The sequence below is a fragment of the Camelus dromedarius genome, chromosome 22 (assembly GCF_036321535.1).
Source record: "Camelus dromedarius isolate mCamDro1 chromosome 22, mCamDro1.pat, whole genome shotgun sequence".
NCBI lineage: Eukaryota > Metazoa > Chordata > Mammalia > Artiodactyla > Camelidae > Camelus > Camelus dromedarius.
In genome coordinates this window covers 15826277-15854186 of record NC_087457.1, presented here as the reverse complement: position 1 = coordinate 15854186, position 27910 = coordinate 15826277, and the positions used below count along the sequence as shown (strand labels likewise).

General features: G+C 47.2%; 1 protein-coding gene across 2 annotated transcripts; it reads right to left on the bottom strand.

Annotated features, from left to right (window-relative positions):
* Positions 1-5200: 5200 nt before the first annotated feature.
* On the bottom strand, positions 5201-16206 carry DUSP26 (dual specificity phosphatase 26). Of its 2 annotated transcripts, none has more exons than XM_031440129.2 (4): positions 15919-16206; positions 13673-13953; positions 12076-12290; positions 5201-11162 (listed from the first exon to the last, which is right to left on the bottom strand). In XM_031440129.2, the coding sequence occupies exons 1-4, from the start codon at positions 16039-16041 to the stop codon at positions 10963-10965; spliced, it is 819 nt and encodes a 272-aa protein (XP_031295989.1). In that variant the 5' UTR covers positions 16042-16206; the 3' UTR covers positions 5201-10962. The 2 variants fall into 2 exon arrangements, with proteins under 2 accessions (XP_031295989.1, XP_031295990.1); XM_031440130.2 differs by lacking the exon at positions 15919-16206 and adding an exon at positions 15495-15573.
* Positions 16207-27910: the final 11704 nt, after the last annotated feature.

Here is a 27910-nt window from a genome sequence, read left to right as displayed (position 1 = left end):
TCCTCCGCCGGGGACCCGGAGGAAAGCGAACAATTAGTGTCACGGTGTTTTCTGCCTCCAGATCTGTTACTGTTTAGCATTTCTATAGCTCTTTGAGAAGCCAGTTCTGGGGAGCGGTTACATTTCTGGCCGGAAGGCAAGGACTCGGTCTTGGGTGGCGGTTAGCACGTTCCTTTGCTCACTTCCGAACTGGGGGAACTGAAGCCAGGAGGTAAAGCCGATGAATTACAAAAGTGAGATCTGGAAAGCGCTTCAGCTATCATCTCATTTTTTGGCGAGCCGCCACCACCACCAATTCCCCCCAGTTTTACAAACAAGGAACTAAGGTCTGAAGCTTAAGCATACGACAGACTTGTCAGGGCTCTAAACTCTTGAGTAGCAGAGTCAAACCCAGACATCGACATTGGCAATACCGTAAGGGCAGTATCTTCCGCATCTAGCACCACGCAGGTGTTGAATAAACAGTAGCTGGGAGAAAGGCTGAATCTCTTGATTCATTGTTCAGTGTGATAATTTCTTTACCTGATGTTGCATACACTTTGAAAACTTTGAGAACTTTTTTCTTTCTTCCTTCCTTCCTTTCCCTTTTCCTTTCCTTCCTCTCTTCCTCTGCTTCTTTTTCTTTTTTCTTTTATTTGTCTGTCTTTGTCTTTCATTTATTCAGAACGTATTCACCGTGAGCCTACTTTGTGCCAAGCACTGTTTCACTGGCGACCCATCAATGTCCTCCAGTCCGATGTCCTGGAATTTACGCTGCATGAGGAGACAAACAGTAAGCAAGCAGGAAAACATTTACATAAGAATGAGTCAACCTAATCTTCGTATTAAACTTACTCTCTCAATAGAAGGTGATACATATTTTCCCTAACTCTTGAAAGTTTGTAACACACAAATAAGACTATGCAGATGAGTACTTTGTCATTTAAAAGCATGACGGTTAAGGTAGCAAATGACTTGGCCAAGAATACGCAGCAGTCTGCAACAAATAGTTTAGCACTTAATTATGTAATTGTCTGAAAGTAATTGTTTTTCTTTATGAGCTTCTCTGGAAGGGCATCATGTACAGATCCAACTGATTTCATCTCCTAATTAGACAATTACAAAGCTTCCGTTTTCTCAGACTCTAGATGTCTTAGACTTCAGAGTCTGCAAGGATAGTTCTGTGAGAGTTGTTATATACAGACCGCCCCCCACCCCCCACCCCAGGTCTTAAACCCAGAGATGCTGATTCAGTAGTTAAAGGGCGGTCCCCAGAAGTGTTCATTTAACATCCCTTGTGCCCCCAAATTCTCATGCAGTTATGCTGAGAGAAATAATGCTCTGCTCTTACTCTCAAATCCATCCTCTCTGTCATCTTCCTGAAACATAAATCTCATCATTTGTTTCTCTTGCTTAACAACATCTGTTGTTTCCTGGTGTTTACAGGGCAAAGTCAAACTCTAGGGTGTGGCATTCAAATCTTTTTAGTCTTGACCTTTGCCTGTCATCCTAATGCCAAACACACACTCTCCTTCCCCCCACACTATCCTTCAGACATGAAATTTCTACCACTGTTCATGGGGCATCCCTTCCCAATCTCCCACCCTCATCCCTCCTGGCCACTGTAGCCATGCCTCCAGTGACGGCTTAGGCTGGGAGTTGTAAGTTGAAGGAAAGGCTTTGGTCCTGGGCATCCTTGAAAAGGTTGATTCAGTCCAGAGTTTTCCTAGATTGAAGGGTCTGATCAAAGACAAGTTGATTTCTCACGTCATGTCAACACAATTTAGAGAACTCACCTGCCCCCGAAACTCAACCAATGATGCTTCTTATGCCCAGCGTCTTGTGAATCAGGAAGACAAGTCTGGTTATTTGGCGAGTTAGACACTGAAACAGTAAAGAAGATGATGGGTTATAGACCCGAAGCCACGTGAGAAGTCTGAAGTAGAATTACGTTTCTAAATCTTCCATGGAAGAGAGAAAGGGAATACTAACTCTCCAGGAAAATGTCTAAGGAGTCAGGGATTCTCTTCATTTCCACGGCCCCACATCAGCGTCCGCTCACACGCCTCCAAAGCCCCCTCATCTTCAGGCTTTGTTAGCACTAGAGAAACACATTTTGGAGAGAGAGCTAATTCTACAGCGGAGCATGAGACCAGAAACCTTAACCCCATCATTTTACCTTTCCTAAGAGCCTCTCTCTTCCCTGGTCTCCCCAAATCCAGCCCTAAAATATAAGAGAGAATGTTCACCGTGTTTGGTTGTAAGAAGTGATAATTAACTCCAAATAAACTTGTCCTACTTCAAAATTAGGCAAATTGTCATACCATTTCCCCAAACTTTTTCATTTCTCAAGAGAACAATTTTCATAAGAACAGGCAGTTCTTTGAAGGCATTAGAGTTGTTCACTGTATATTTAGGCAAAGGAGGCCCTTCACTCATTTTATTCCTCTGTTCAGATACCCTGGAGGTCTCAGCACCAGGATGCTTTTAGGAGACGATTAATGCAACTCTTGGCCGAAGGTGTTTATAGTCTTCTTAGCAACGCCCAGGTCCTGGCTGTGGTTCTCTAGGGAAGTGAAGCAGCAGTTTCCCCGTCCCCACCCCCAGCTCCCAACCCACCTGGGAAATCCAATAGAATAAGGCACTGGCGTGACCAGGGAGACGAATCTTCCTCTCTCTGTAGAGTCTGGGTCCGTTCTGGCGTGATGCCTCGGACGTCTCCCCAAGCATCTCGGAAGCCTCCCCGGTGATCTTCCTAAGTACCAGGGGAGGCTGGAAGGACACAGAAGCTCTGGGGTTCAGGCTAACCTGGTTTCCCAAGACTCCTGCAGAGTCCTGCTGTGACTGGATTTCCAGAATGAAGCCCATTAATTCTCCGTGTCAGTGCTGAGCCATCCCATGTGCGAGAGTGGAGATTGGAGAATGAAGAAGAGGAGGAGAGAAAAACACCTTTATGTTGCTCGGATGCAGGATAAGCTACTGTGGGGGGTTTGAGAAGGTGCCCACACATTTTTTATCCCTCCTCCCTTCAAGTGCGGGGGCCTCACTCCCACTCCCTGGACTCTTCTAACAAGCAGAATGAAGTGGAGATGACAGTGGTTGATTTTGGAGACTGAGTCATAAAAATGCACTGCATTTTCCCGTTTCTTTCTCCGCTGCCCCCCCCCCCATCCAATCCTTTGCTCTGAGGAAGCCAGGAGCTGTGTTACAGAGACACTCACCTTTGGAGAAGCCACATGGGGGGCCACAGGGGTCTCTGGTAACAGCCGTGAGAGTGGCCTTGGAGTGGATATCCTCGCTTTAATCATGCCTGGAGTGACCACAGGTTCTGCCAACACACTGAGAGACCACGAGGCAAAACCACACAGTTAAGCTGCTCCTGACCTCCAGGAACTGAGACAACAAATGTTTGCTGTTCTAAGCTGCTGAGTTTGGCAATAATTTGTCATTTAGCAATAGATAATAATACAGCCACTGTAACAGAGAGACGTAAAAAGTACCGAGGCTCCGACAGTGTAGTTTATTTCTGTCTTAAGGAATATTCCAAAGAAAGGAGGTGGTCCTGCTTCCTGGAGTCATCCAGAGACCCGGGGCCGTTTCCTCTCGCTGTTTGGCTGGGTCCTATCATGTGTTCCTTGCTCATATGGGAGAAGCTGACTTACCAGTTACATAGCTTATGTTCCAACCCCGAGGGAGGGTACAGAAGAGTGGAAAGACAGCATTTTCCTTGTTGGAATTCAAGCGTTACTTTTGTTCCCATTCCACTGGTGAGAGCTCAGTCACAGAGTCATACCTATTTACCAAGGAGACTGAAGAATGGACTCTGGCTGGATGATCAGGGTTGGGCTGAAGCTCCAGGCAGGTGTAGAGTAGCAGGAGGAAGTGGAGAATAGAATCTGGAGGATGGACACCCAGCGGTGTCCCCGCACCCCAGTCCCCGGGTTGGCACCTTCTCTGTGACTCCCAGCTACACCTCTCCGAGGGCTCCGTTTTCTCATGTATAAAATGAAGGATTGGATAAACTTGGTGGTTTTCAACACCCCCCCCCTTTTTTTTAAAGCAGAGTTTTGTTTATTAAATAATATTTAAAAATAGACACTGTATGGATAAGAGAAATAAAAACAGAGCTGGTCTTTTTGAATCACGTGGGGTTTTTCTCTCCGCCCTCACCCCCCCCCCCCACCATGAAAAGCTATTTGAAGCACTGGACTTGTGTGACGCACAGATCAGAAAGTCACCGAGTGAGAGCTCCTGGCTGCCTTCCAGGTCTGGTATTTTTGAGGCTGTGATCACTCACCTGTGTTCCCAGCACTGGGCTGGATCACAGCCACATCTTGCCTGGCCTCTGGGAGCTTGTACCCAGCATGTATTGACAGAGGCAAATGGAATGAGCCTCTGCCCTGGGTCTCCAGGCTCACCTCACTTCCTTTCATCCTTTTTCTGATCTTGTGACATATCTCTCCTTTCTCCTAAAACAAGGGAGGGCCCCCCTGTCCCTGGACCAAGGGACTAGGTGCCAGCCAGTGGATCTGGGAAGCAGTGTTCTGAGATGCCAGTACACCACAGGGAGCTTCCTGTGCCACCCGTCTTGGGGATGCAGATGTGGAATTTCTCGGAGCACACTGTCTCCCTCCCAGGGCTAATACTTTTGCTAACCCTCTTGTCCTCTTCTGGGCTGCCACTGGCTTCAGCCGGATTAGGAGCTCAGGCTCCTTGCAGGTTCTAGACAGAGAACGTGGACCTGCTGAGCCCGGACCCCGTTTGTGGGTGAGCTCCAGGGACCGAGGGGAGAGAGGCCTCCCCGCTCTAATTTCCCCATACCCCAATTATTCTCAGAATCCTCCAGAATGCAAACTGCCACGGGGAAAGCTACCCAGGGGGAAGGGGGTTCCTTTCTTTCAGCCCAAGGACCACTGGAAGCTGGCTCCTGAGCTGATAAACAGTCCCCTCCCCGCTTCCTGAGATTCCTTCCTGGGAGACTACGGGGCCAGCCACCTTCTCCCAGGCCAGCTTCAGATGCTGCGGGGGAATTTGGCAGAGGGTTTAAGGACCAATTGCAGCCCATTCTGAAGGCCGCTAACCGTCGCCCACAACCAACCTTCTAAGAATGGCTGGGAGCAGGGTGGGGGTTGGGAGGAGCCGAGGGCCAGTGGGCTGCCCTGGCCTCTTAGGCTCAGGACTGTCTTCTATTTCTGGGTAGGATGTTATGTTCCTGAAGGCAGGTTCGTGTGCCCGCTGTGCCATGAGGACAAACAAACTGAAACATGAGTTCGGAGCCGAGAAAGATTTATCGTAAGTTGGAGCAAGGAGGACGGGGTGGCTCGTGCCCAAGAAAATGCCGAACTCTCCAGAGGGTGTCAGCAGAGCATATTTAATGGCCGGGTGAGGGAGGGGGGTCACAGGGTGTGTGATCAGCTAGTGCACAGTCCTCTGGTTGATGTTGGCACAACAGGGAGTTCAACACTATCAACCCCCAGGTGCCAGAAGGCCTGGGGGCCACGTGCCCCTGTTCCTCAAGTAGTTAATTTCTTCCCTTTGGTGGTGGTTTCAAGCAACTGAAAAACTCAGGAAATATATACATAAGATGCTAATATTATCTGGGTGCTTCAGGGGGGAGCCACAGCAGAGGATGTAGGGGCGGGGTCTGACCCTGGGGGGCCCCACAGGGTCCTGCCTCGTTACAGTTAGGATGCAGCGGTGCAGGGTTGATTAACCCCAGAGTTGGAGGCAAATCATCTTAAGGAGTAAGGCAGGTGCAGTGGAAGAAAATAGTGGTGGCTAGTGCCAGGCGGGTCCTTGTCTCAGGGAGATGGCCCCGACTCAGGCTGTCAGCAAACATGAGCTCACTGTCCCTTTCAAAACCCTAAGAGAGATTGGAAATCCCAGCATTGTGTCAGCGTTTCCCAGTTATTGAAACTTGGCACAGAAGACAGGGCGCCTTCTGCTGGTGAGTTCTGCTCTCCGATGTAGAGCTCTTGCCCAATCTTCCTCCCTGGGGTATGTGTCCCTAGTTCTTGGTTTTTAAAATCAACATAAAGATTAACCCTACGTTTTTAATTGGTGGCTCAATGTTCACGGGGAAGGGTCTTCACGGCGCATCAAGGGGCTTTGACCAGTTTCCTGTTGCTGTTGTAACAAATCACCACAAACGTAATAGCTGAAACAATGCAAGTTATTATCTTACAGTTTTGTAGATCACTGGGCTAAAATCAAGTCGTCACCTGGGCTGCCTTCTTCTCTGGAAGATGGAGGGGAGAATCCATTTTCTTGCCTTTTCCAGCTTCTAGAGGTGCTAACGTCCCGCAGTTCACAACCACCCCCTCATCCTTGTCTTCAAAGGCATCACAGGGTCCAGTTCTCACATCGAATCTCTCACCACAGTTTGAAAAGGCTTTCTGCTTCTAAAGGCCCATGTAATTAGACCCACCGGATCCGCCAGTGAAACCGCCCCACTGCAAGGCTGGAGTTCTAATCACATCTAAATCCCCTTTGCCACAGGAGGGCACAAATTCACAGGGTTTAGGGCATGAACAGGGCTCTTCCCTAAACTTCTCAATGTTTTGCTCCTCCTCCTTCCTCAGAAAAGTTCTGAGGATACAAACCTGTGGTAAACAGGGTTTATCTTTCCTGTAACCTGGCCCACCCTTCTCCATTCAGGCTTCCTTTTCCTTAAGGGATCTGTTTTGTTTTGTTTTTCTTTTTCTTTTTCTTTTTTTCCCCCTTCTATTTTCTTTTTTTTTTTTAAATTGAAATATAGTTGGTTTACAATATTATGTAAGTTTCAGGTGTACAACATAGTGATGCACAATTTTTAAAGGTTATATTCCATTTACAGTTATAATAAAATGTTGTCTATGTTCCCTATGCTGGACAATATATCCTTGTAACTTATTTTACACATAGCAGTTCGTGCCTCTTCTTCCCTCACCCCTGTCTTGCCCCCCTCTCTCCTTCCCGCTTCCCACTGGTAACCACTAGTTTGTTCTTTATATCTGTGTCTGCTTCTGTTTTGTTATATCCACTAGTTTGTTTCATTTTTTAGATTCCACGTGTAAGTGATATCATATAGCATTTGTCTGACTTACTTGGCATAATACCCTCCAGGTCCATCCATGTTGTTGCAAATGGCAATATTTCATTCTTTTTTGTGTGTGGCTGAGTAGTATTATGTTGTGTGTATATATATATGTTTGCCACATCTTCTTTATCCAGTCACCCATCCATGGACATTTGGGTTGCCTCCATATCCTGGCTATTGTAAATAGTTCTGGTATGAACTCTGGGGTGTGTGTATCTTTTTGAATTAGTGCTTTCATTTTTCTCAGATAAATACCCAGGAGTGGAATTGCTGGGTCATATAGTGGTTCTATTTTTGGTTTATTAAGAAACCTCCATACTGGCTTCCACAGTGGCTGCACCAATTTGCACTCCTACCAGCAGTGTACGAGGTTCCTTTCCCAAGGGACCTGTTTGAGTGGGGCCTTCGGCGCAGCCACGCGGCGCCCTCTCCAGGCACCGGCAGTCTGCTGCCAGCTCCGTGTGCTGCCCGGGGCCCACACACAGCAGTGTTTGCTCACCGCCCTCCCTGGCAAACTTCTCAGCTGGGATTAATTACAGGGTGAGGGCCTGGGCAAACATCCCTCCCTCTCCCCAGGCCCCAGGGCCTGCCCTGAGGGTTTGAGTCAACCTCAGGGGGCAGCCAAGGCCGGGGCAGGCAGGACAGGTTGGCCAGATGGGCTCGAGTCGCAGCTCCCCAAAGGCTCAGCCGGCTGGAGGCACAGGCTGCATCGAACGAGAGCCTATTTATTCCTGTTCATTTTCAGAGCCTTTGCTTAGGTCCAACTAGTCAACTGCCCTAGAACCGGATGCCAGTTTTGGCAAGTGAGAGTGAGACCTCCCTGTGACAGGTGTCACCCTCCGCCCCCTTGGAGGACGGGAGGACCGATTCTGTGTGGCCACCGGGCTGTGCCCCTTCCTTCCTCCCGTGACCCATGTGGGTCCCCAAGACACACACACACCCTTACATGGTGGAGGGAGATGTGTGGCAGTCTGATACTTGCACACATGTTCTGGAGCCAGAGAACCCGGGTTTGAATCCCAGCTCTTCAAGCTGCTCACTATTCGTTTGTCCTTGGAAGAATTACTTAACCTCAGTTTCCTTGTTTCTAAGCAATGACAATGACGCCACTTCAAGGGGTTTTTAACGAGGATTAAATGACTTAATATCTGTAAAGACAGAGGAGTGTCTGGGCAGAGTCATAATGTGGCTTTGTTAAATAATAAAAAAATTTACTATCTGCTCTGGGAGGAAAATCTGGAGGCTGTTATTTGGTTAAATATACTTTGGTAGCTATACTTCTGTCCGAGAAGTTAGAGCTAAAATCTTAAGTCCTTCAATTTGAAAGGAGTCTGGGGGGATTTAGCTGAGGTACATTCAGACAACAAAAATAGGTCTGTGGCTGTGGGTTGGGTTACATTAGTAGTCATATACTTACTAGAACAAAGGAGGTGACACCTCTATTGTAGTCTACCCTGGTCGAGATCATATACCCAGGTCATAGGTATAGTCCGTTCTTCTAAGAGCCCGAGTTATTTCTGGGTTCATTTTAGTTATGCGTAAGTCCTCCTGCCCATGGTTCTGACAGGGAGTCAGTGCGGTTTAATTAGAGTCAACATTCCTAGCGAAGCCCTCACTCTATGCAAGGATGGCAAGGATTAAAAGAACAGGACCAAGCACTGACTGATCTTAAGAAAGCTCAGGAGACAGGAGCAGAAGATAAAGCTATCCAGGCACAACTGCTGTAAGTCAAACAAAAGATAAAGGCGCAGAAACATAGAAGAGAAGGCAGCTTATACAAAAATGTTTGCTTAATAAGGAATTCAGCTTTGCTAAAATACGCATTGGTCGTATAAACGCAGTAAGAAAATGTAAAGGTTTTGTCCGTTATGTACAATCCCTCATGTGTTCCCTCTGCTGTTTCAGTGCCTCGTTTACAGAGTAGCGATACTGATTGGGATTCACTATTCATAAAACGGTGTCCCCCCGCCAAAAGATAAAATTGTCCCTTAACAGTAATAAAAATTGGAGGCACCAGCCAACAGCTCTCGCTGGTCCCTTACCCCATAGGTCTAGCCTGAAGCACAGAGACAAGTTCTAGTTGCCACAATTCGAAAGAGATGTCAATACTGGCCAGGCTCAGGTGGAAACTTGAAATATGACAAATGCAGACCCTTGGAAACCTTCAGAATCGTTAGGCTGAAAGTGAGGGGACACAGGAGAGGCCCCAGAGCTGGCTTCAAACACAGAGCAAGAAGGGGGAGGGTATAGCATGCATGAGGTCCTGGGTTCTAATCTCCAGTATCTCCGCTAAAAATAAATAAATAAACCGAATTACCTCCCTGACTAAAAAAAAAATTTTTAAAGATGTTCAAGCAAATAAATGCCTATCATCAAACATACTGAAAAGTTGATTTCTTTAAGCCTTGTTGGAGAGTGGAAATAGATCACCTATAGAGGCAACTTCTGGCTTTGAGATTGAGTTTCTGTACTTTGGGGTCGAATATATGCTTTAGATCTATTAAGTGATTTTCCCGTTTTTAAAAATTTCCTCTTATATCTCATTCCCTTCTCCCACTCGGGCATATATTCTGTCCTGAAAACACATCTTTTTTAAGGGGACAGATATGGTGGCTGGCAGCTTGGGAGCTGGGGTAACAGAAAGACCATACTATTTTTTCTGGTGGTTGAACCTGTTCTTTGTCTAAATGTACTGAGGAGGTTATGTTACACTCCTGGGAGGCAAACTGGAAAGATGAGAGGAGGAAGCAGGCACATCACTTCTCCATCCCTCCCCTCCAATTTCTTGGGACCAAGCAAAACCCAAACCTGTGAATGTAGGATTTAGGGCTGGGATGATTTAAGATTAATATTCTGCTCTCCCACTAGAATGGAGGCTGGATATAGAAATTAGGTTGACTTTGAAAAAATAAAGTTATATTTCTTGCACACCTGACCTTGTAAACAGAAACCAATTTTATGCTTGGGAGGTGGAAGGTGTGCTCTCTGAGTCACACCACCAAGTGTTCGCAAAACCTGAATTTTTGTCCTCTGCTGCCCCCGTGTGGCCATAGCTGGAAATAACAAGTTCAAGATTTCGCTCGCAGCAGGAGTGTGAAATCAGACTCCTAAGAACCAGTGGAGGTTTAAAGGCTGATGGCAGCTTATGACCCTTACGAGGGAGTCAGAAACTGGCGCTGTCGCCAGCAAGGTGAGGTCCTCAGAAGAGGGGTGCAGACCTCACACAAGCTGCCAGTGATTCAGGAGGCCCACTTTGTATTCACCATCTTTATTTTTCCTGGAGACACTTGGACCCAGTAAACGAGTGATTATCTAAAGACTCCCAGCCATGCACCTCTGCAGTTCTGGGCCACGACCAGCACCCTCGGGCACAGTGCCAAGCCTCCCACACCTCTTCCTCCTGTGTTTGGAGTAACAAGTCTGTGGGTTTCTCCCTCAGCTTTTCACACCATCTCTTCACCGTCTGTCTACCCAACCATCTCGGCACAACTCCACACCATCACATGCGTGCTTGCTGCATCCCTGACTCCCCGCACAGGCACAGGACAGAGATGGTCCCTTTGTTCTGATGCACGACGGAGGGGAACACTTGAGCACAAAGAGGGGAAAGGGCTGTGACTCCCCGGGAGCACCTGGCTGGAATCCAGCGGCATCAGTATCCCAGGACCCATTTCTACCTACAGCCCAGCTGCCTTCCCTGGTCAGCTCCCTCCTGGGTGCTCATCACGCTGCCCAACCTCACCCCCCCATCCCCTCCTGACAAACAGCAACAGTGGCCTGGGGTCCTGTCTCAGCCCTCTCACTCTCCTGCCCACAGGAGAGCAGGGTTTAGCCAGACCTCCCCCTACCTGCCTCCTGGGCCTCCTCTCTCCTCCTGGGGTCCAGGGACCTCCCTCTCCCTTCCCTCAGGCCTCCAAACCCTGCCGCAGCCTGCGGTCCAGGGCCAGGAGCTGCCTCAAGAAGCCCCGGTTGGGGATGATGCCTCGGTGGTCCTTGACCTTCTTGATGGCATCCACGAGGCTGAGACGGTGGTAGAGCATGAGGTAGGCCAGCACCAGGGTGGCCGACCGGCTGACGCCCACAGCGCAGTGCACCAGGATCCTCCCTGTGAACAGACACAAGGGATGGCTGGGGGACTGTTTGCGGGGGTGGTTGGAGGAGGCGAGGGAGAGGGCTCAGTAGACAGGTGAGAAGGAAGGCAGGCACGTAGTGATGCATGGACACGGTGGTGGGGGGCACAGACTAGTGATGGTAAGAATCCAGACCCCTGGCCAATGGGGGAGCCTCATCAGGATGAGATAGGGGCCACATAAGCCCCAAAAGGGCTCAAAGGGAGAGACTCACCCCTAGTGTACAACCGAGCTGTGCACCGAGCAGGGCTTCAGCAGATATAGCTGAGTGCATCCAAGGGAAACCCTTTGTGTCTAACCCAGTCCAACCTCAGTCCCCCCACCCTTCCATCTTGCTGTTTCTCTCTCTCTCTTTTTTTTTTTTTTTTTTTTTTTTTTTTTTGCGAGGGGAGGTAATTAGGTTATTTTATTTCACTTATTTATTTATTTTAGAGGAGGTACCAGGGATTGAACCCAGGACCTCACGCTTGCTAAGCATGCGCTCTACCGCTTGACCTGTACCCGCCCCCCCATCTGTTTCTATCAACCATTTTGGGTGGGGTGCTTAATAGAGTTTTTATTTATATATACATATTTTTCTGACCTCTAAAGCAAGACGTGCTCGAGGCAGAAATAATTGGAAAGTAGAGAAATATGTAAAGAAGCCCGACACTGAAAAATACATCACCCAAAATCTTAACACCCAGGTGCAACTAGCTCTCTTAACATGTGCGATTATTGCCTTCTTGTCTTTTTATGTCTTGCCTTGAAAAGGTGGCTGAGACAATAGTTTTCATTCCTGAGCATTTCGTCATGTCTTTAAAAAGTCTCTCTTGCTCTACCCCCGGACCCTTGAGCCTTTCTCTAACTCAAACGTTGGCCCTTCTCCCCTCCTGCTTCCCCACCTACCTCCCGGCTGGCTCAGCGCCCGGTGGATGAAGTCTGCGGCCGCCTGAAAGTGGATGCTCATGTCGAAGGCTGGCGAGTCGTGGGCCTCCACTCCCAGGTAGCGGATGCCCAGCCCCTCGTAGGCCTCAGGGGTGCCTCTCCACCTGCTGTGAGAGGCATTGAGGACGTGGGTGATGCCCAGGCGGCGCAGCTCCCGGTGGTTGCTGGCTATTTCCCTGCATGGAGGAGCAGAGGTTAGAGAGAGGGTGGGGAGGCGGGGTGGTGCGGCCAGAAACCCTTGCCTTTCCCTGACCACTGCGTGGCCAGCATCGTTAGCTCCAGGACTCAGGGAGGAACCAGGGTGGGCAATGACCCAGAGTCTTCTCTTGGAGCCAGGGTGGGAAGTCCTGGGGAGGTGTTGCCTGGAGGAGAGAAGATGAACGGAGGAGTGGAGATCAGCCGTAATAAGATATCGGACGGATGCTCCGAGGTGGCGGGGCTTCACTTGATCCACGGCAGGACTGACTGATCTGAACTTCACGTAAGGAAGGACGCACCGACGGTGGAATATAGCTGAAGAAAGATCGGAGTGCCTTGGGAGGGGGGGATTCTCTTCACACCAGGCTATTCAGGTAGAGAGAGGAGGTTAATGGATAGTCCTGGGTGTGGCAGAGGGGACGTGGACATCGGGTGGGTGGCTGGACCCTCTCATGTTAGACGTCCCTACTAACTTCAAGTTGACATGATGGACCCTTGCTCCCACATCCCATTCCCGCATTTGCGTTAGACTCTCTCAGACACCCAGGATCTCCTTGTGTTTCGCCAGTTACTCCCCATTCATGGCTACCCTGATGTACGACACCACCTTCAGTGTCCTGTGGCCTGTACCCCTCAGCTCAAGGGTGGCCGCCTCCCGGCCAGCATGGTCATATCTGCCCAGTGGCAGCGCCTCAAGCAGGAGGAGCACTGAACTTGAACCTCCACGTCCTGGCTCTGCTACTTACGACCTTGGGCCAGTCCCAGCTTCTCTGAACCCCAGACTCCTCCTCTGTCACCTGGGGATAGTGGTCCCTACCTCACAGGGCTGTCGTGAAGATTAAGAGAGAAAATGCATGTGGAAAACTCCCTGTAGCCACAAAGCCCTTGGGAGATTCAAGTGGGGACGGCTCTTCCTTTGATGCTCCTGTCTCCACCGCCCCATCCCGCAGAACTCCGCACACCCTGAGCTGTGCCTGGTCCACCCTCAGCCTTACTGCCCTCTGCTCCTGGCCCCGACAATGGCCTTTTTTTCAGAGCACAGTAGACGGACAGTCAGAGAAGGCATCTATTATGTCCAGTACATAGCGCCACACTCAATGAACCATTTTGCTAAATGAATGACATTATTACTTGAACAGTTTGTCTGTCCAGAACTGGGGAGTCAATAATCCTCTCCAAACTCCCCCAAACTCTCCAGCCTCCACTCTCTGATCACCCCCCTCCAATCCTCAACATGGAACAATGGCATAACTCATCGCCTCTCTGCCACCCTCTCCTTTCTTTTTGCACACACACACACACGTACATACACACGCGTGCATGCACACTCAGCCGTGGCCCCAGTCTGCCAGGTACGTACTGGTCTCCGAGGTAGAGGCCAGGCCAGACCTCATCTGCGTGGTTACAGGCGGTCTTGCCCGTGTAGAGAAGCCTCTCCAACTCAAAGACATTGAGGAAGGGATGCTGGACGCTTGGCATCTCCTCCAGGGCCCCTCTAGTGCGAACAGGCGACCTGGAGCCACTCCGGGAGAAGCGGGCCATAAATGTCACTGAAGCCCAGAGCCAGTTACCTGGGCACATCTTAGAGGCGGCAGGAACCGTGGCAGCAGTGATGAGGGGTCCGTCCCCAGGTAGCTGTGTCTGGAAGAGGCAGGGATGTGAGACACACCAGAATGAGGCCAGAGCAGCTGCTTTGCTTCTGGCCAGAGGGGCTGGGCCCTGGGAGAAGATGCTCCAGGGTGGGAAGGCGAGGTCTGGCCCTGCCGGGGCCTCAGATGATCTTCTCCTTGGATCTGTGGCAGCTCCCTCTCCCTGCTCTTTGGCTCTGCCGGGCCAGGAGGTGGGAGAGTCACATGTTCCTGTTTACGGGAGAGGGAGCTGCCCAGCTGCTGGGTGTCTGCTCCACCACCCCACCCCCACTCCCAGTACACAGACGTTTGGCATTTGGGTGGCCATGTTCACTGCTGGAGCTCTTGCCTGCCCAAATCTGGGTCTCATCTGCCTGGGGCTGCAGGCAGAGAGGCGGGGGAGCTGGGATGGGGCTTGGGGGTGGCTTTGGACCCAACCAGAGAGAATGAGCAGGAGGACAGCCGCAGCTGGGGCCCTGACACAGCCCAGCCTGCCTCCTCAGTGCCAGAGAGGTGCGTGGCTTTAACCCATTCCTGTACTGCCCGGCCTCAGAGATAAGCCTGCCGTGGGAAGTGTGTGCTGGGGGACGAGGTGCATGGGGAGTAGCAATAAAGAGAAGAGTAAGTTTTTGAAAAATACTTGCCAAAGGCAGGCACGGGCTCATGGAAGAGAGCGCCAGTCTATGTGCGCAACAGGCAAAGCCCCCTCCCGCTCTGGCCAGTGAGCACGTGAGCATCTCTGAGTCCAGGCAGGGCTGGAGTATTTTGTGTGTGTGTGTGTGTGCGCGCGCGCGTGCGTGTGTCTGTGTGTATGGGTGGGGAGAGGTGGAGGGTGGGGGGCTGTAGGAGGAAGGAAAGGGAAGGAATAGGGGGTACAGCCAGGCCCAGGGGCTCAGACTCTGGAATTGGCATCTGTGTTGTAGGTGGAGTCAAGTGACTCCACATGGGGTCAGCAAGGAGGGGGCTCAGCAGGTGTGCCCCTGGCTGTCTGTGGACAGTTGGACCTCCTGAAAGTGGGACCACGGGTTGAGCCGCAGAGCTGGGAAGGGCCAGCCTTTGAGACTTGCCCTGGGAACTTCAGGAAGAGGGGACTGTGGCAAGAGCCCCAGCCCTCCTCCTCCCCCTCCTCTTCCCCTCCCCCCTCCGCTGCCCCCTCTCCCTTTTCCTCCTCCTCTCACACTGTGGTCCTGCCCCTCTGAAAAGCTGGGCTGGCCTGAAGACCCCCCCCCCCTTCCCTGTCTTCTGCCCCAGGGACTCAAGGCAAAGTCAACAGTGAGAGGCCATCTTTGTCCTGACACCCTCTGTTTCTCCACCCCACACTCTCAGCCAGGGCCTGTCTCCGCAACCCCAGGGCCAGGAGACCCAGCGCTCACAGGGCATGAGGAGCAGGGGCACCAGGACCAGGACTGGTGAGGGGAGATTGGAGCTTCGGGAGTTTAGGGAGAGAGGTTTTTGTCAATGGCTGGTCAGATGGGAGCACAGAAACATAGCACTATAGCAATCACCACCACAACCATCATCACCACCATCACCACCATCAACATCACCGTCTACCTTTTCTCCGCAGGCCTAAAGACCCCACCACCTGGTTCCAAAACAACCTTTTCTGGAAACAGATTCTGCTGCCTGGGTGATGCTGAATGGTGAAAAGGACGCGGGAAGCTGACCAGGTGCAGCAGGAGCTCCGTGAGACTCCCGTTCTCCCCCTTCCGTCCCGGGATACACCCCTGCGCAGTCTCCAGCCCCACCCGCGCGCTTTCGGGCCCCCGGCCGCCGCCCGCCTCCCTCAGTCCGCTGCCGCGGTTGTAACAGGTTCGTGGCTGTCGCCCAGCCCTCCCCAGCCCAGACAGCCCGGCGCGCAGGGCGGAGGGAGGGAGGGAGGGGGCCCCGGAGGGCGCAGCCGGCGGGCTCCCGGGCCCCTTCCCGGCCCCTCCAGCCCCGGTCCCCGCACCTCGCCCACCCGCCGCGGCCCCGCTACCTCGGGAAGCGGCGCGGGTCTCAGTCCCGGAGGCAGATCACAGGCGCCGGCAGCCCCACGGCCATGACTCTCCCGCCGCCGCCGCCGCGGCTGCCACTGCCAGACTGGTTGACGGATTAGCATCTATTTTTAAGCCATGACAAGCACGTCGAAGCGGGGCTCGTTTCTGTGTGTGTGTGTGCGCGTGTGTATGTGTGTGTGCGCCACACGCCGGGACACAGTCTCACACCCGGTGGCCCGAGTGGAGGCAGGCGTGGGCCACGCAGCCCGCATCCCCTGCGGCCCCGCCTTGCAGGCATGCTCGTGTGTATGTGTCTTTTCGGAGCTGCGCCAATTACAGGCACTTTGCCTAAAGCTGACGTTATGTAAGTCGTCCCAGAAGGTGCCTTAAGCACACACGCTCCTCCCCAGGCAGCGCTGGTTAATTACATAGACACGAGGATGATGCCCACTCACTCGCTACATTTCTCATTCTCAGGAACACAGTGGCACACAACTGTTGCCGGTACCCCTGATTAGCAGTTACTATACACCATGCGCTCCCTATATCATAACTCTCTTTATCCTCACCACAAGTCTAGGAGGGAGGTCTTATTGTTATTTTGTACCCATTTTATGGAGGAGGATATACAGGCACAGAAAGGCTAAGTAACTGGCCCAGGGCTCTGGCTAGGCATTGCCAAAGCTAAGTGTCACATCCTGGCTGCCTGCGACTGGGAAATTCAGGTCCTTAAGAGCTTTCTAAATAGACCCCACCCTCACCCCCTTAATGGAGAAGGCACAGGGGATTTCCACCAGGGAGCCACTTCCACCAGCTCAGCTCCTCGTGAACATCCCTTTCTCTGAATCCTGAAGAAATTCATGTGCTGCTTCTTGGTCGTATTTAGCTTCATTTGCCTTTATACCTTAAGCACCTTGTCCACTCCAACATTGTAAATATGTTGAAGGTAAGGACTGTGTTGTGGTCCCCAGTGCCTACTTCACTGTATGATGGGGGAATGGGGGGCAATAATGAATGTTATCCGGTAATGCTTTGAGAACCAGGAAGACTTGGACTCCAGGAGAGAGGTCTGGCAGGAGGAAGGGAGGAAGTAGACAAGGGCAGGCAGGCTTAGGATGAGAAGATGGTATCAACTGTAGCTGAAATCAGGACTGACTACATTCCCAGAGGGATGGTAGATCAGGCTTTGAAATCTGAGTCAGAGAAAGTCCTGGCCAAAGTGACATAAACCCCAGGTCACCTCTGTGCTGTAGGGGAGGTTCCATCACAGGCTGTCATCGAAGATTAATTACCCTCCCCAACATTTTCCTCTCTAGAGAAGCAAACTTGATTCCTTTCCATTTTCCTTGTGCCTTCTTGGTATGGGAGTTTACATGCAGAAATGCACTCCTCATCATTTTAAACAAAGAACTGACCTGGGAAAATTGGAAGCTTATAGATCTAGGAAAACTCAGGGGAAAAATGGTCCCAAATCAGATTGTGAAAGAGCACATACCACACACTAACCCCATCTGAAGAGACAGCATCTTTAGTGGTTGGTGGGTTGAGAAGATGTGCTAAGTGAGGAGCATCATCTCAGTCTTTAGCAAGACTTCTGTTTCAACCCTGAATTGCTCTTTTCTCAAAGCTGGGGAAATATCCTTTAATAAAGCATACTGTGAACAGGATGGGCAGAAATTGTCCGTGGATCAACATCTTCACCAGGACCATTTCCAGGGGTCAATGTACAACTCAAGCAGCTTCACACCTTTCTTTGTTACCAAGAGGTTTATTATGTTTCAAAGAAGCTCAGCTAAGGATGGAGAGGAGGGGGGAAGAATGGAGGAAAGAGTTAGCAAGGAGAAGGTAATAGAGAAGGTGGGACAGGAAATGGGAGGAAGGAAAGAGAAGGGTGCATTGATGATGATTTATTATGTCATTCCTTAGACCTTCACATTTATCAGCTCCTTTAATTCCCTCCCCGTCCTTTTAGGTGGGTATTATTATCCTCATTGAGACACATGGAGACCGACACTTGGCCAGATTAGTTAACTCACCCACAGCTAGTAAATGGTGGGGCAGGGGTCCAAGCCCAGGGCTACCTGATTCTCTAATTACGTAGAGAAAGAGGGAGAAGAAGTTCAATAAGTGTAGTGAGAGGGGAAAGACATGCCAGAAAGACCAATAGATGTTAAATGGTAATTCTAACTGCTGTTATTTAACTATGGTCTCTGTGGCGCTGTGTTAAATGCTTTTCACATATGAGCTAATTTAATCCTATGAAGTAGGTATTACTAAATCCACTCTACAGTTGAGGAAACAGGTTTGGTGGTGGGAAATCCATTCTGCAGCAGCCGAACAGCTCCTAAGTGGGATTTGGGCATGGATTTAAACCTAGAACTGTTTAAAACCAAAGCCTGGGCCTCAAGCCACTGTAGTATGCTTAAAGAAAAACCGCAGTGATAGTTAAACTGCGTCAAGCCCTACTGTGTGCCAGGCTCGCCGGTGGCAGGATCTGGAGGTTGGGAGAAGCGGCCCTGATTTCCCCCGGGGTGTCTCCCGCTGCTCTGGAATCCTTCCCGCTAAGTGGAGGAATGCAGACCGAGAGGAGCCAGGCTTCCTCCCAACCTCGCCCTCAGCCCCGCCACGCCCGTCTGTCCCGGGCTGGTCCTCCCCGGAAGCTGCAGGTTTAAACAGCAGTTTCACCTAAAGGTTCCAGCAGCAGGGGACCAGCAGGTGTGACTTTATTTAGCGATGGGAGTGAGGTGCGGGGAAGCGGAGCAAAGAAAGCCTCCAGGTCTTTCCTGTAAGGGTGCCCCGTAAGCATACTGGGCGACTCTTCCAGATCTCCTTCCTTCCAGCCCCTGTCCACCCCAGGTTAGCACCTTCTCTCCCCCAGAAACCCGCTCGTGATCCGTGTGCCTGTCCCCTCCCCAGGCGTCAGCCAGGCAGGGGTTCATGGGCAGAGTTTCCCCGCCAGGGCTCCTGCCGGCTCTGAACTGGGGAGGAGGGCCAGTGTACCTTTCCATACAGTGAGAATCTGGCTTTTGCTTCAACTCTAAACCCTTCCTTCTCCACCTCTCCAAAGCGTTCCGCAGCCACTTTCTCCCTGATTTATCTAGAGGTGAACACATCTTACCACGGTGAACGTGCATTTCTTCTAAGAAGCCCACATTTACCCCAAGGAGCATACCCCTTCCATTAGCTTGGTTTTGCAATGGAAAGAAACTCTGGAGAGACGATAGTGGTCCTGAAGCGGATGATTATTTGCAACAAAACAGGATATGAAAGGAATATACAGTAAATATCACTATTACAAAAAAAGGAGAAAAATAGAAAAAGAAAACAATGTCTGAATATCTTGAGAAAATCCGAAAGGAAATTTGGAAATATTAAAAGAGGTAAATTCGGAATGAGATTATCTTGTGCTTTAAACCGTCTACACTTCCTGTATCAGTATGAACTAATTTAAAACATCGGTTCGATGAAATTGGTTGAAACTTCCTTAGTGGCTTCACATGTGGCACATTTTAGTAAACGTTCCACAAATGCTTGGAGAGGATGTTCAATCTCTGTTTGGGGATACAAATTTCTATCTTTATTTCCCATCTTTATAGATTTTAAACATTCTAAAATTCTAATTTTTAAAAAAGTTCTTAATTTTTTATCTTATTTTACCAACTTTTGAGGGAGGGATTCAAATCCCCTACCTGTTTGTGGGCTTGTTAATTTCTTTTAATTCTGTCAATTTGGGGGGTAGGGGTGGTAACAGTCTGTGTTATTGGACACCTAAAGTTTACAGGGTTTTAAAAACTTATTGTTATTATTAAAATTTTTTTTAGTCAGTAGGTAGTTTCTGTAAAAATTAAAAAAAATCTTTGTTGGAATTATGTATTTCTTCTGAGTATAACTCAAACTATTTATAGCTAGATTTAAAAATTAATCTATATTTTAATTAGTGACTCTTTATACGTATTGTGTTTACTGGTGTTTTTTAAATGATTTCTATCTTATCTGTGTTTTCTATCTGTGTTACTTTCTTTTTCTTCTTTTCTCCTTTCCTTCTTTGGTTGGATTTATCTAATGTTCTTTATTCACAATACTGAGCTGTGTTGATTTGAAAGTTAAAGTCTAAATTTAATCGGTACTTTTATGCTCTCCCTGAATAAGACAAGTATTTTGACTGTAATTTCCCTCAGAAATACTTTCTCTTCCATCTTCTTTATTATTATTATCCACTACTTTGAATCCAGCTTAAAATTTTTTTTGTTTTAATAGTCATCAGTCACATAATGTACACAGTTTAAAGAATCAATGCATTCTGCAATACTTATAAAAAAATAGCAACCCTCTGTTTTCCTCCATTCATATCCATCCCAAGCAAACATTTCAGGTATTAAAATTTTTGCATCTCTCAATATGTTCATATTGCTATTTCTTGATTTTTTTCAGTTTTGGGCATTCCCTATTAATTTCTCACTATGAATGCTGAGGGTTTATTTCTCTTTTATCTCATACCCCCAAGATATACATAAACATTCCCTCTCCATGCATTTTTCTTATACGTACAGTGATATCATAATTCTGTTGTGTAAGTATTCAGCATTTAAGATATTACAGCTGTACAGTCATTGTTCACCATTGTACCGTGTTGTTTGCTATGATTACTTTTTTTTCTTGCATGACTTTCTGTTTTCCCTTCAGTTCATAATTAATTTTTGTTTTGTTGCTTAATTTTTAGTGGGTCCCTCATTAACTCAACCCCACGCTTTTCCCCCGATTGCTTAAATTTCCTGTCAGTAAACATATCAGTTGTTTTTCTCAGTGTCATTTTTTTCCTTAAGTCTTCTGGAGCCTTCTGCCTCGTCCCTGGATAGGCTGCTCTACAGTCATGCAGAGCTATTACCCTGGGATCCATGTACTTTTGCTCCTAGGCTGTGAATTCCTTTTGTCTCTGGAAGCCCTGTTCCCTGGACATCCTCTCTCCTTAATATGGTACCACCATGCTCAAATATGCCTGCTATTCCCCCAAAGGAGAGACCCTCTCTTTCACTTCTTCTGAGAATAAGCCTTCAGTCCTATGCTGGGGAGGGAAGGAGCAGCTGCCCGACTGCAGTGATAGGAGGTCTTCGGAGTTTAATTTAAACAAACTTCCAAACCAGGCTATGTTTTCAGTTCCTCTTCCCACTTCCAGAGAGACCTAGAGTTGCTAGTTTCTTAGCCTTCTGTGTGCTCGGATGTGCAAATCAGATCGATCAGCAGTATTCCTCGACTGACTTGCCTTCTGCTCTTCAGCATCCAATAGTATGTTGCTATTGAAATAGTTACTATTCTTTTCATTCTGGTGGATTTTGTGTGTGTGTGTGCATGTGTGTTTTTAATCTTTCGACTGTCATTTTTGTGGGGTTTCAGGAGGAAGCAGAATTAAATGCTTGTTTTTAATATGCTATGTTTAACTGGGAATGCCAGCTGGCTTTTGAAAACACAAAAAATGATTGATAGTCTAAGTTTTTCCCACATGCAATATTTATTTAGACTTACAAGCTTATTTTAACAATTCTTTTGCCTACTCTTGCTTCTTTATCCTGTTCATCCCCTCTAAGTTTATTTATTTATTAATTTTTCTTATTGAGTAGTTCTTTCTGTAAGGGACTATTAGTAGTAAATGTCTAAGTGCCTGGATGTCAAAAAATGTAAAATTTGCCTTGACTTGGAAATGATTTTTTGCCTGACTTTAGAAATTCAGGTTCCATCTCAAAGACGGGGTGTCTCATGCCCAAGAAAACCCCGAACTCCCTGAAGGGTCTCAGCAAAGCATATTTAAAGGCCAGGTGAGGGAGAGGGGGTCACAGGGTGCGTGATCAGTTCTTGCACAGTCCTCTGGTTGATGATGGGGTAACAGGGTGGTCAACACTTGACCCCTAGGTGCCAGAAAGCCTGGGGGCCACGTGCTCTGGATCTTCAAGTAGTTAACTTCCCTTTGATGGTGATTTTTAGCATCTGAAAACCTCAGGAAATATACATAAAATACTGTCATCAGAGAAGAGCGGCAGCAGAGGACTTGGGGGAGGGGTCTGACCCTGGAAGGCCCCACGGGGTCCTGGTCGGTTACAATTCACTCTGGCTTCAAATGTGAGGTGGCAGTTTCTGTTCACCGGCCAAAAGTTTCCTCCCACCTCCTGGCCCTAAACCATTTCTCTGCAGGAGCGGATGTGTCTGGGTCTCAGCTCCTGTCTCTGCTTAGGTACTGAAAACCCAGCTCATGGAAGTCGGAATCTGCTCTTGGCTCCACTGTGGTCTTGGTCCCCCTGTGGAACTCTTGGCTTCAGCTCCGTCTTGACACTCTTCCCAGTTTCTGGTATGTAGAGGCTTCCTGTCATATTTTTCTTATCAATGTTTTATGCCAAAAGATTTCAAACTTACAGGAAATTTGAAAATACAGTGGGATAAATACTATCTCTCCGCCATCTAGATTTAACAATTGTGAACATTTCGCCACGTCTACCTTTTCTATTTGTGTATGGATGTAGATATTATGAACATGTATTTATATAAATATATGTGTGTTTCAATTCTTATATCCTGCTCTTATTTTGTATATATATAGTTATTATACAGATAATATATAAAGTTATGTATAATTATATATTTACATTTACGTAACTAATTTGCAGACCTCAAAATACTTTAAACCTAAATACTTCATGTCTCTCCTAAAAATAAGCACATTCTTGTATAGAACCACACGGCCTTTGTGACATCTGGGTAGACGGACAGTAATTCTTTAACATTTTAATATGCAGCCCATATTCAATTTTCTCCAGTTGAGGAGAAGTTTTTATGGCTTATGTTTTAACCAGTGACCCAGCCAAGGCTCACGGATTACATTTGGTGGTTCTGCCTTTTCAACACCCTGTCCCACCCCCCACCTCCCCATTACGTTGGCTTAAAAGGCACACCAAGCCAGTTGCCTTCAAGGATGTCCCACATACTGGATGTGTTTCTATCATAGTATCACTTTTTTTCCCTTTATCCCTGCATTTTCTGTAAACTTAGAATTATGTCAAAAACTGTGAGCAGTCTTTAAGCATTGTGACACGAACACTCATAAATGGCGCTGGGTTCTTCAGTATTATAACACATTAGAAATGGCACTGTACTTTTAAAGTATAATTTTATATTTAGTAAACATTTTCAACTGGGTAGGAATGATAAGACTCAAATCATCATTTATTATTTATTTATTGTTATTACTTAAATCATCATTTATTGTCGCAATACAGTGTTTTTTTCCTCCCAGTTTTAAAATTTTTAAAACTTTTTGCAGGTTATATTCCATTCTAGGTTATTACAAGATATTGGATATAATTTCCTGTGCTATGCAGTAAATCCTTGTTGCTTATATGTTATGTACCCTAGTTTGTATCTGTTAATCTCATTCTCCTAAGATAGACTGGCAATCCAAATATTGAAAGAAAGAAAGAAAGAATGAATGAATGAATAAAAATTTAAAAGCTATGTCTGGTGCTGGGTTGCATGAAGGAGAGTGATTGAGACAAAACATGAGGAAGACCAACTTCACATTTTTCTCACCAACACTCAACCCCCGCCTGGTGTTTAATTCAGCATTTAATTTAAATCAGCCAAGTGTTTAATTCAGCATGAGCTTAACCACTGAAAGTCTATTGTGTGTAGGGCACAGTGCTTACCTGTCAATCTTCTGTATTCATTTTCACAACGCAGATTCCAGAGTTTAGGAAGTACGATCTGAGAAAAAGCGTAAATGGTCTGTAATTTGGCTACAGAGGGGAAGATTGGAGAGAAATTCAGAGGGTTGTTGTTTTTTTTTTTTTTTCCCAGTGTATCAGAATACCCTTCATCCTCGATGAGGTCAGATATGGTTCCATATTAGAGCGTAAGAGTAGATTAAAAAGGACTTCTAACAGTGCACGTCTGTTACGCAATGTTCCCAGCAGTACATACTTGTAATGAATAAATAAATAGTATAGCTTTAAGCCAGAATTAATTTTCTTCAATCTGAAATGGTTTAAGTTAACTTCTATAGTATGCCATGTTGATGATTTCATTGCTATTTTTAGGGCTTTTCCATACTTCTGATTACAGTTTCAAAATAGGTAAAAAACATTAATTTAGCTGAATCTTAATTATCCATGGGGGGAGCTTAAACGTGTGACAGACTAAGCACTTGTGATGGCCACATTTTTTACCAGTGATCCTGAGAAATTACATCCCATGAATTCATTGGGATACCTCCAGCTAGAGTCAGCGAAAGGTTGGTGAAGTGTATATGAAAATTCCTTGTATTATTCTTGCAGCTTTTCTATAAATTTGAAATTACTTTCACAAAAATTTAAAAATAAGGGCTCTGGTGCCTAAAATGAATGAAACCAACAGACTGGGTGTATTTCTATCTAGGTATGTATGACACGTGTATTATTGTTAACATACATGCCCTTATCAGAGCCTATTTACCTGGATATAATTCCAACACAGTTGGCTTATCCTTCTAAATCTGTAGGAAATTAAAGGAAACAAATCAGAAATTTGGGGTCAGTGTTATTTAACAACCTAATAGCAATGAAGGAACAGAAAAAGGAAAAAATCCAAGAAGTGAAAAACAGGCAAATAGTCGCCTGTCCCTCAATACCGCCAGGGGTGTCACTGTTTTACAGCCTTGCAAAGACATTGAATGAAGGAGTTGATACTGATGAGTGAATTCATCTGTGTAAAGCAATCAGAACAGTGTCTGGCATGTGGAGAGCAGTAAATAAATATTGGCTGTTATTAGGTTTATCACAATATTCTTGTGTTGGCACACAGAGGGTCGATTCAGCTCTATTATTTCCAGGAAGGCAAGAAACTTCGCAATCTATCGTGCTGGGTGAACTGTCAAAGGAGGTAATGAAGCCTCAGTGCCTCCCTTGTGCCCTTGAGAAATGTTGACCTAATGCTGTCCTCTTCCCTGCAACCAAGTTGGTATCATTTATGTCCATGGAATGTTCTGCTGGGGAACTTGCCCCCGGGGCTATCGCAGCTGTGTGGATGGGGCGGGGGCTGTAGATCACAGTGGGAGGCAGTCATATACAGATAATCCCAAATGGCTTGAAGGCAATTGAGGGGGACAGAGGAGAGGAAGGGGATAAAGGGAAGAGGAAGGAGTGGAAATGGGTGATAGCGAAGCAGGCAAGCCCTTCGCTCTCAGATGTTCCCAGTGAGTCATTTCCTTCAAGTTCCGTTGGCATCCAGGACTTCCAGCGATGGAACAGAACGTCTTGTATTGAGTGAGGGAATTTCAGAGCTCAGGGTGCAGGAGTAACTAAAGGGACGCAGTGTCGGAATATTAGTTCTAGGCCTTTGTCCGCTGCCTGTCACAAATCGCTTAATTCTATTGAGCTTGAGCTCCTCACCTGGATAAATATCTCCACCTGTTGACCCCATAGAGCAGTTGTGGGGCTCATAACACACACACACACCTACAGAATGCGATGCATATTGAAAGAGTTACTTTCAAGTGAAAGGATGGGGCTCAGGAACCTTTCCCGTTCTCCTCCATAATCACCCCACAAGGGCCAAGAGCATATTTCCTTAAGGAGAGCAAGGGCTTTGGCCTCAGACACTGGCTGTGAATCCTGACTACCTGCACAAGTGATGTGAACAAGCTACTTAAAGTTTCTAAATCTCAATTTGCTCACCTATCCTGTGACTTGATAGGTTGTGAGGATCGAATGAGATGCAGCAGGCGTCAACACCGGTTCACGGTCCTCACTCAGCAGATAGCCTTTATTATTATTCCGGTGTGTGTAAAGAACATACTAACCCCTCCCCCAGAGAGACTTGATTGGTTCACTCAATCCTTTATTTATTTTTCGCGTGTATGTGTGTGTGTGTCCTCTCTCACTGAAGTGGACACAAAGAAGCAAGAAGAGGATTAGGGATCATGTAAGGGGGTCATCCATGGGGACCAGGTCTTCTGAACCGAGAATCAGAGAATGCGTGGTGAGACACAGCAGGGTGTGCATAGGACATCAGGGGACAGCATCCTTGAAACTGGGTAGCCTCAGAAAATCTGGGATTTGTTGTATGGGGTAAATGAACTGGGATGGAAACAAAAAGCAAAAAGCAGGGGTTTGGGGTTGGGAGAAAGAAAAGAGACCTGGGAGGAGTTCACCTCTCCAGCCACTGGAGGCTGCTCTGGTTTTTCTTATAAGTAGCTCCCTGCCGCCAACAGGATTTACTAGTGGAGGAATCTCACATGGAACACGGAAGGGCCAAAATAGGAAGGAAATCTGATCAAAGGAGGAAACCTTGGACACAGAACTCCCTGGCAGGAGAGGGAGGAATCACCAAGAGGGAACCTCCTTTGAAGACAAAACGGTGTTATTTATGAAAGTCTGGTGGGGACATGAGCCCGTGACATCTGAACTTTATAGAACTCAGGTTTCCTCCTAATCAGAGAACATAATGGGGATATAAATACCTCTGGGGTGAGACATGTCAAATTCTCACTGACCAACATCAAGTTCTTTCCTGACAGCAAACTTTGATGAGATAGGGAAAAGGAAACAGATCTATTTCCACTTCAAAATGTGCTTCTAATTATAAACACGTCCTTTATGAGTCTGTGTGTGTGTGTGGGGGGTGCCAAAAACTACAAGGATATTACTCTTATCCCAATGATCCAAAGATAACTTCTGCTGATTTGGTGAATTTATTTTCAGGTTTAAGATTTGCCTCTGTAAGTATAGAATACATTAATAAGACAAAATGTTTGGAAAACAATATTAATGTTTAAACTCTTGTATTCATCATTTTGAATTTGGCAAATGCATAAAGGGACCATAAGAAAGTAAAAAAAAATCACTCCAAAATCCCAACACTCAGACACAGACTGATATCTTGCTGTTTTGCCTCCCATTTTTTCCCCCATGTATAGATACACAGATATTTTTAATTAAAATTAGAATTCTGTTGTAAATACTATTTTGTAACCTGCTCTTTTTTTCACTTGGGAATATTTCATGATCATTTCCCCATTTATTAAATATTTTTTAATACAAACCATTTTAAATGATTGCACAGTATTTTACTGTGTGACTGCATCATAACCAATTAGAAAGGGACACTCCAAAAAAAAATGCAGGAAAAGCTTTCTGGTCCCTTTAAGCATTTTGGAAATAACTATTTCAATCCAAACAATTCTAAAGTTTTATACGTTTGCAAAAGAAGATTCAAGAAGGCAGGTCAATGAAGAGATAGTAAACATAAAAACAAAATAAAGCAAAAAAATTTTTTAAAAAGTCATCATAATGAAAAGAAAATAAAGCAAAACAAAATGAAAACACAATCTTAACTTTTCACAGAAAGTCTATAATTTAGTTTTCTGTTAACCCAAATTAGCCTCAGCCCAGTGAGCCCGAACTAATGAGGGCCTTTTTCATATTAGTGTTTCTCTCCCAAGCACTCAAACCCCATGCACTCCGAGCTGAACTGATTTCTTCCTGCCCCCCCCCTCCCCCGGCTCCTGCTCTATTTCCTGTCTCATCAGGAGGCAGCTCCCTCATTTTCCATTTCCTCATTCTCGAAACCCAAACATCTCAGGCTTCCTTCGTTCCTTCTCCCTCCTCACCTGACTCAACAGGTCACTAAATTTTGCCAATTCTCTATTGTCCATCTTTCAAATCACCTCTCCTCACCGCCACTGTCACTCGGTGGGTGGCTCCTCCTCATTTCTTACTTGGTCCTCCCTCACAGCCTCCAGACTGCTCTCACACTCTCTGCTTCACCCTGCTGGGGAGGAAGACATTTCCCTCTACCTTTTAGGCTCTTCGGGCTGGTCTAAGAATTGAATGGACAGGACACACATAAGCAGGAGAAAACCAAAGAAAAGTTTAATGACATGTTTATGGGGGAGAGACCCAGGGAAACAGTAAGTCATCAGAATGGCCCGCGCCCTCACTGCCTTTGCCTCTGCACTCCCCTCCAGCTGCATGG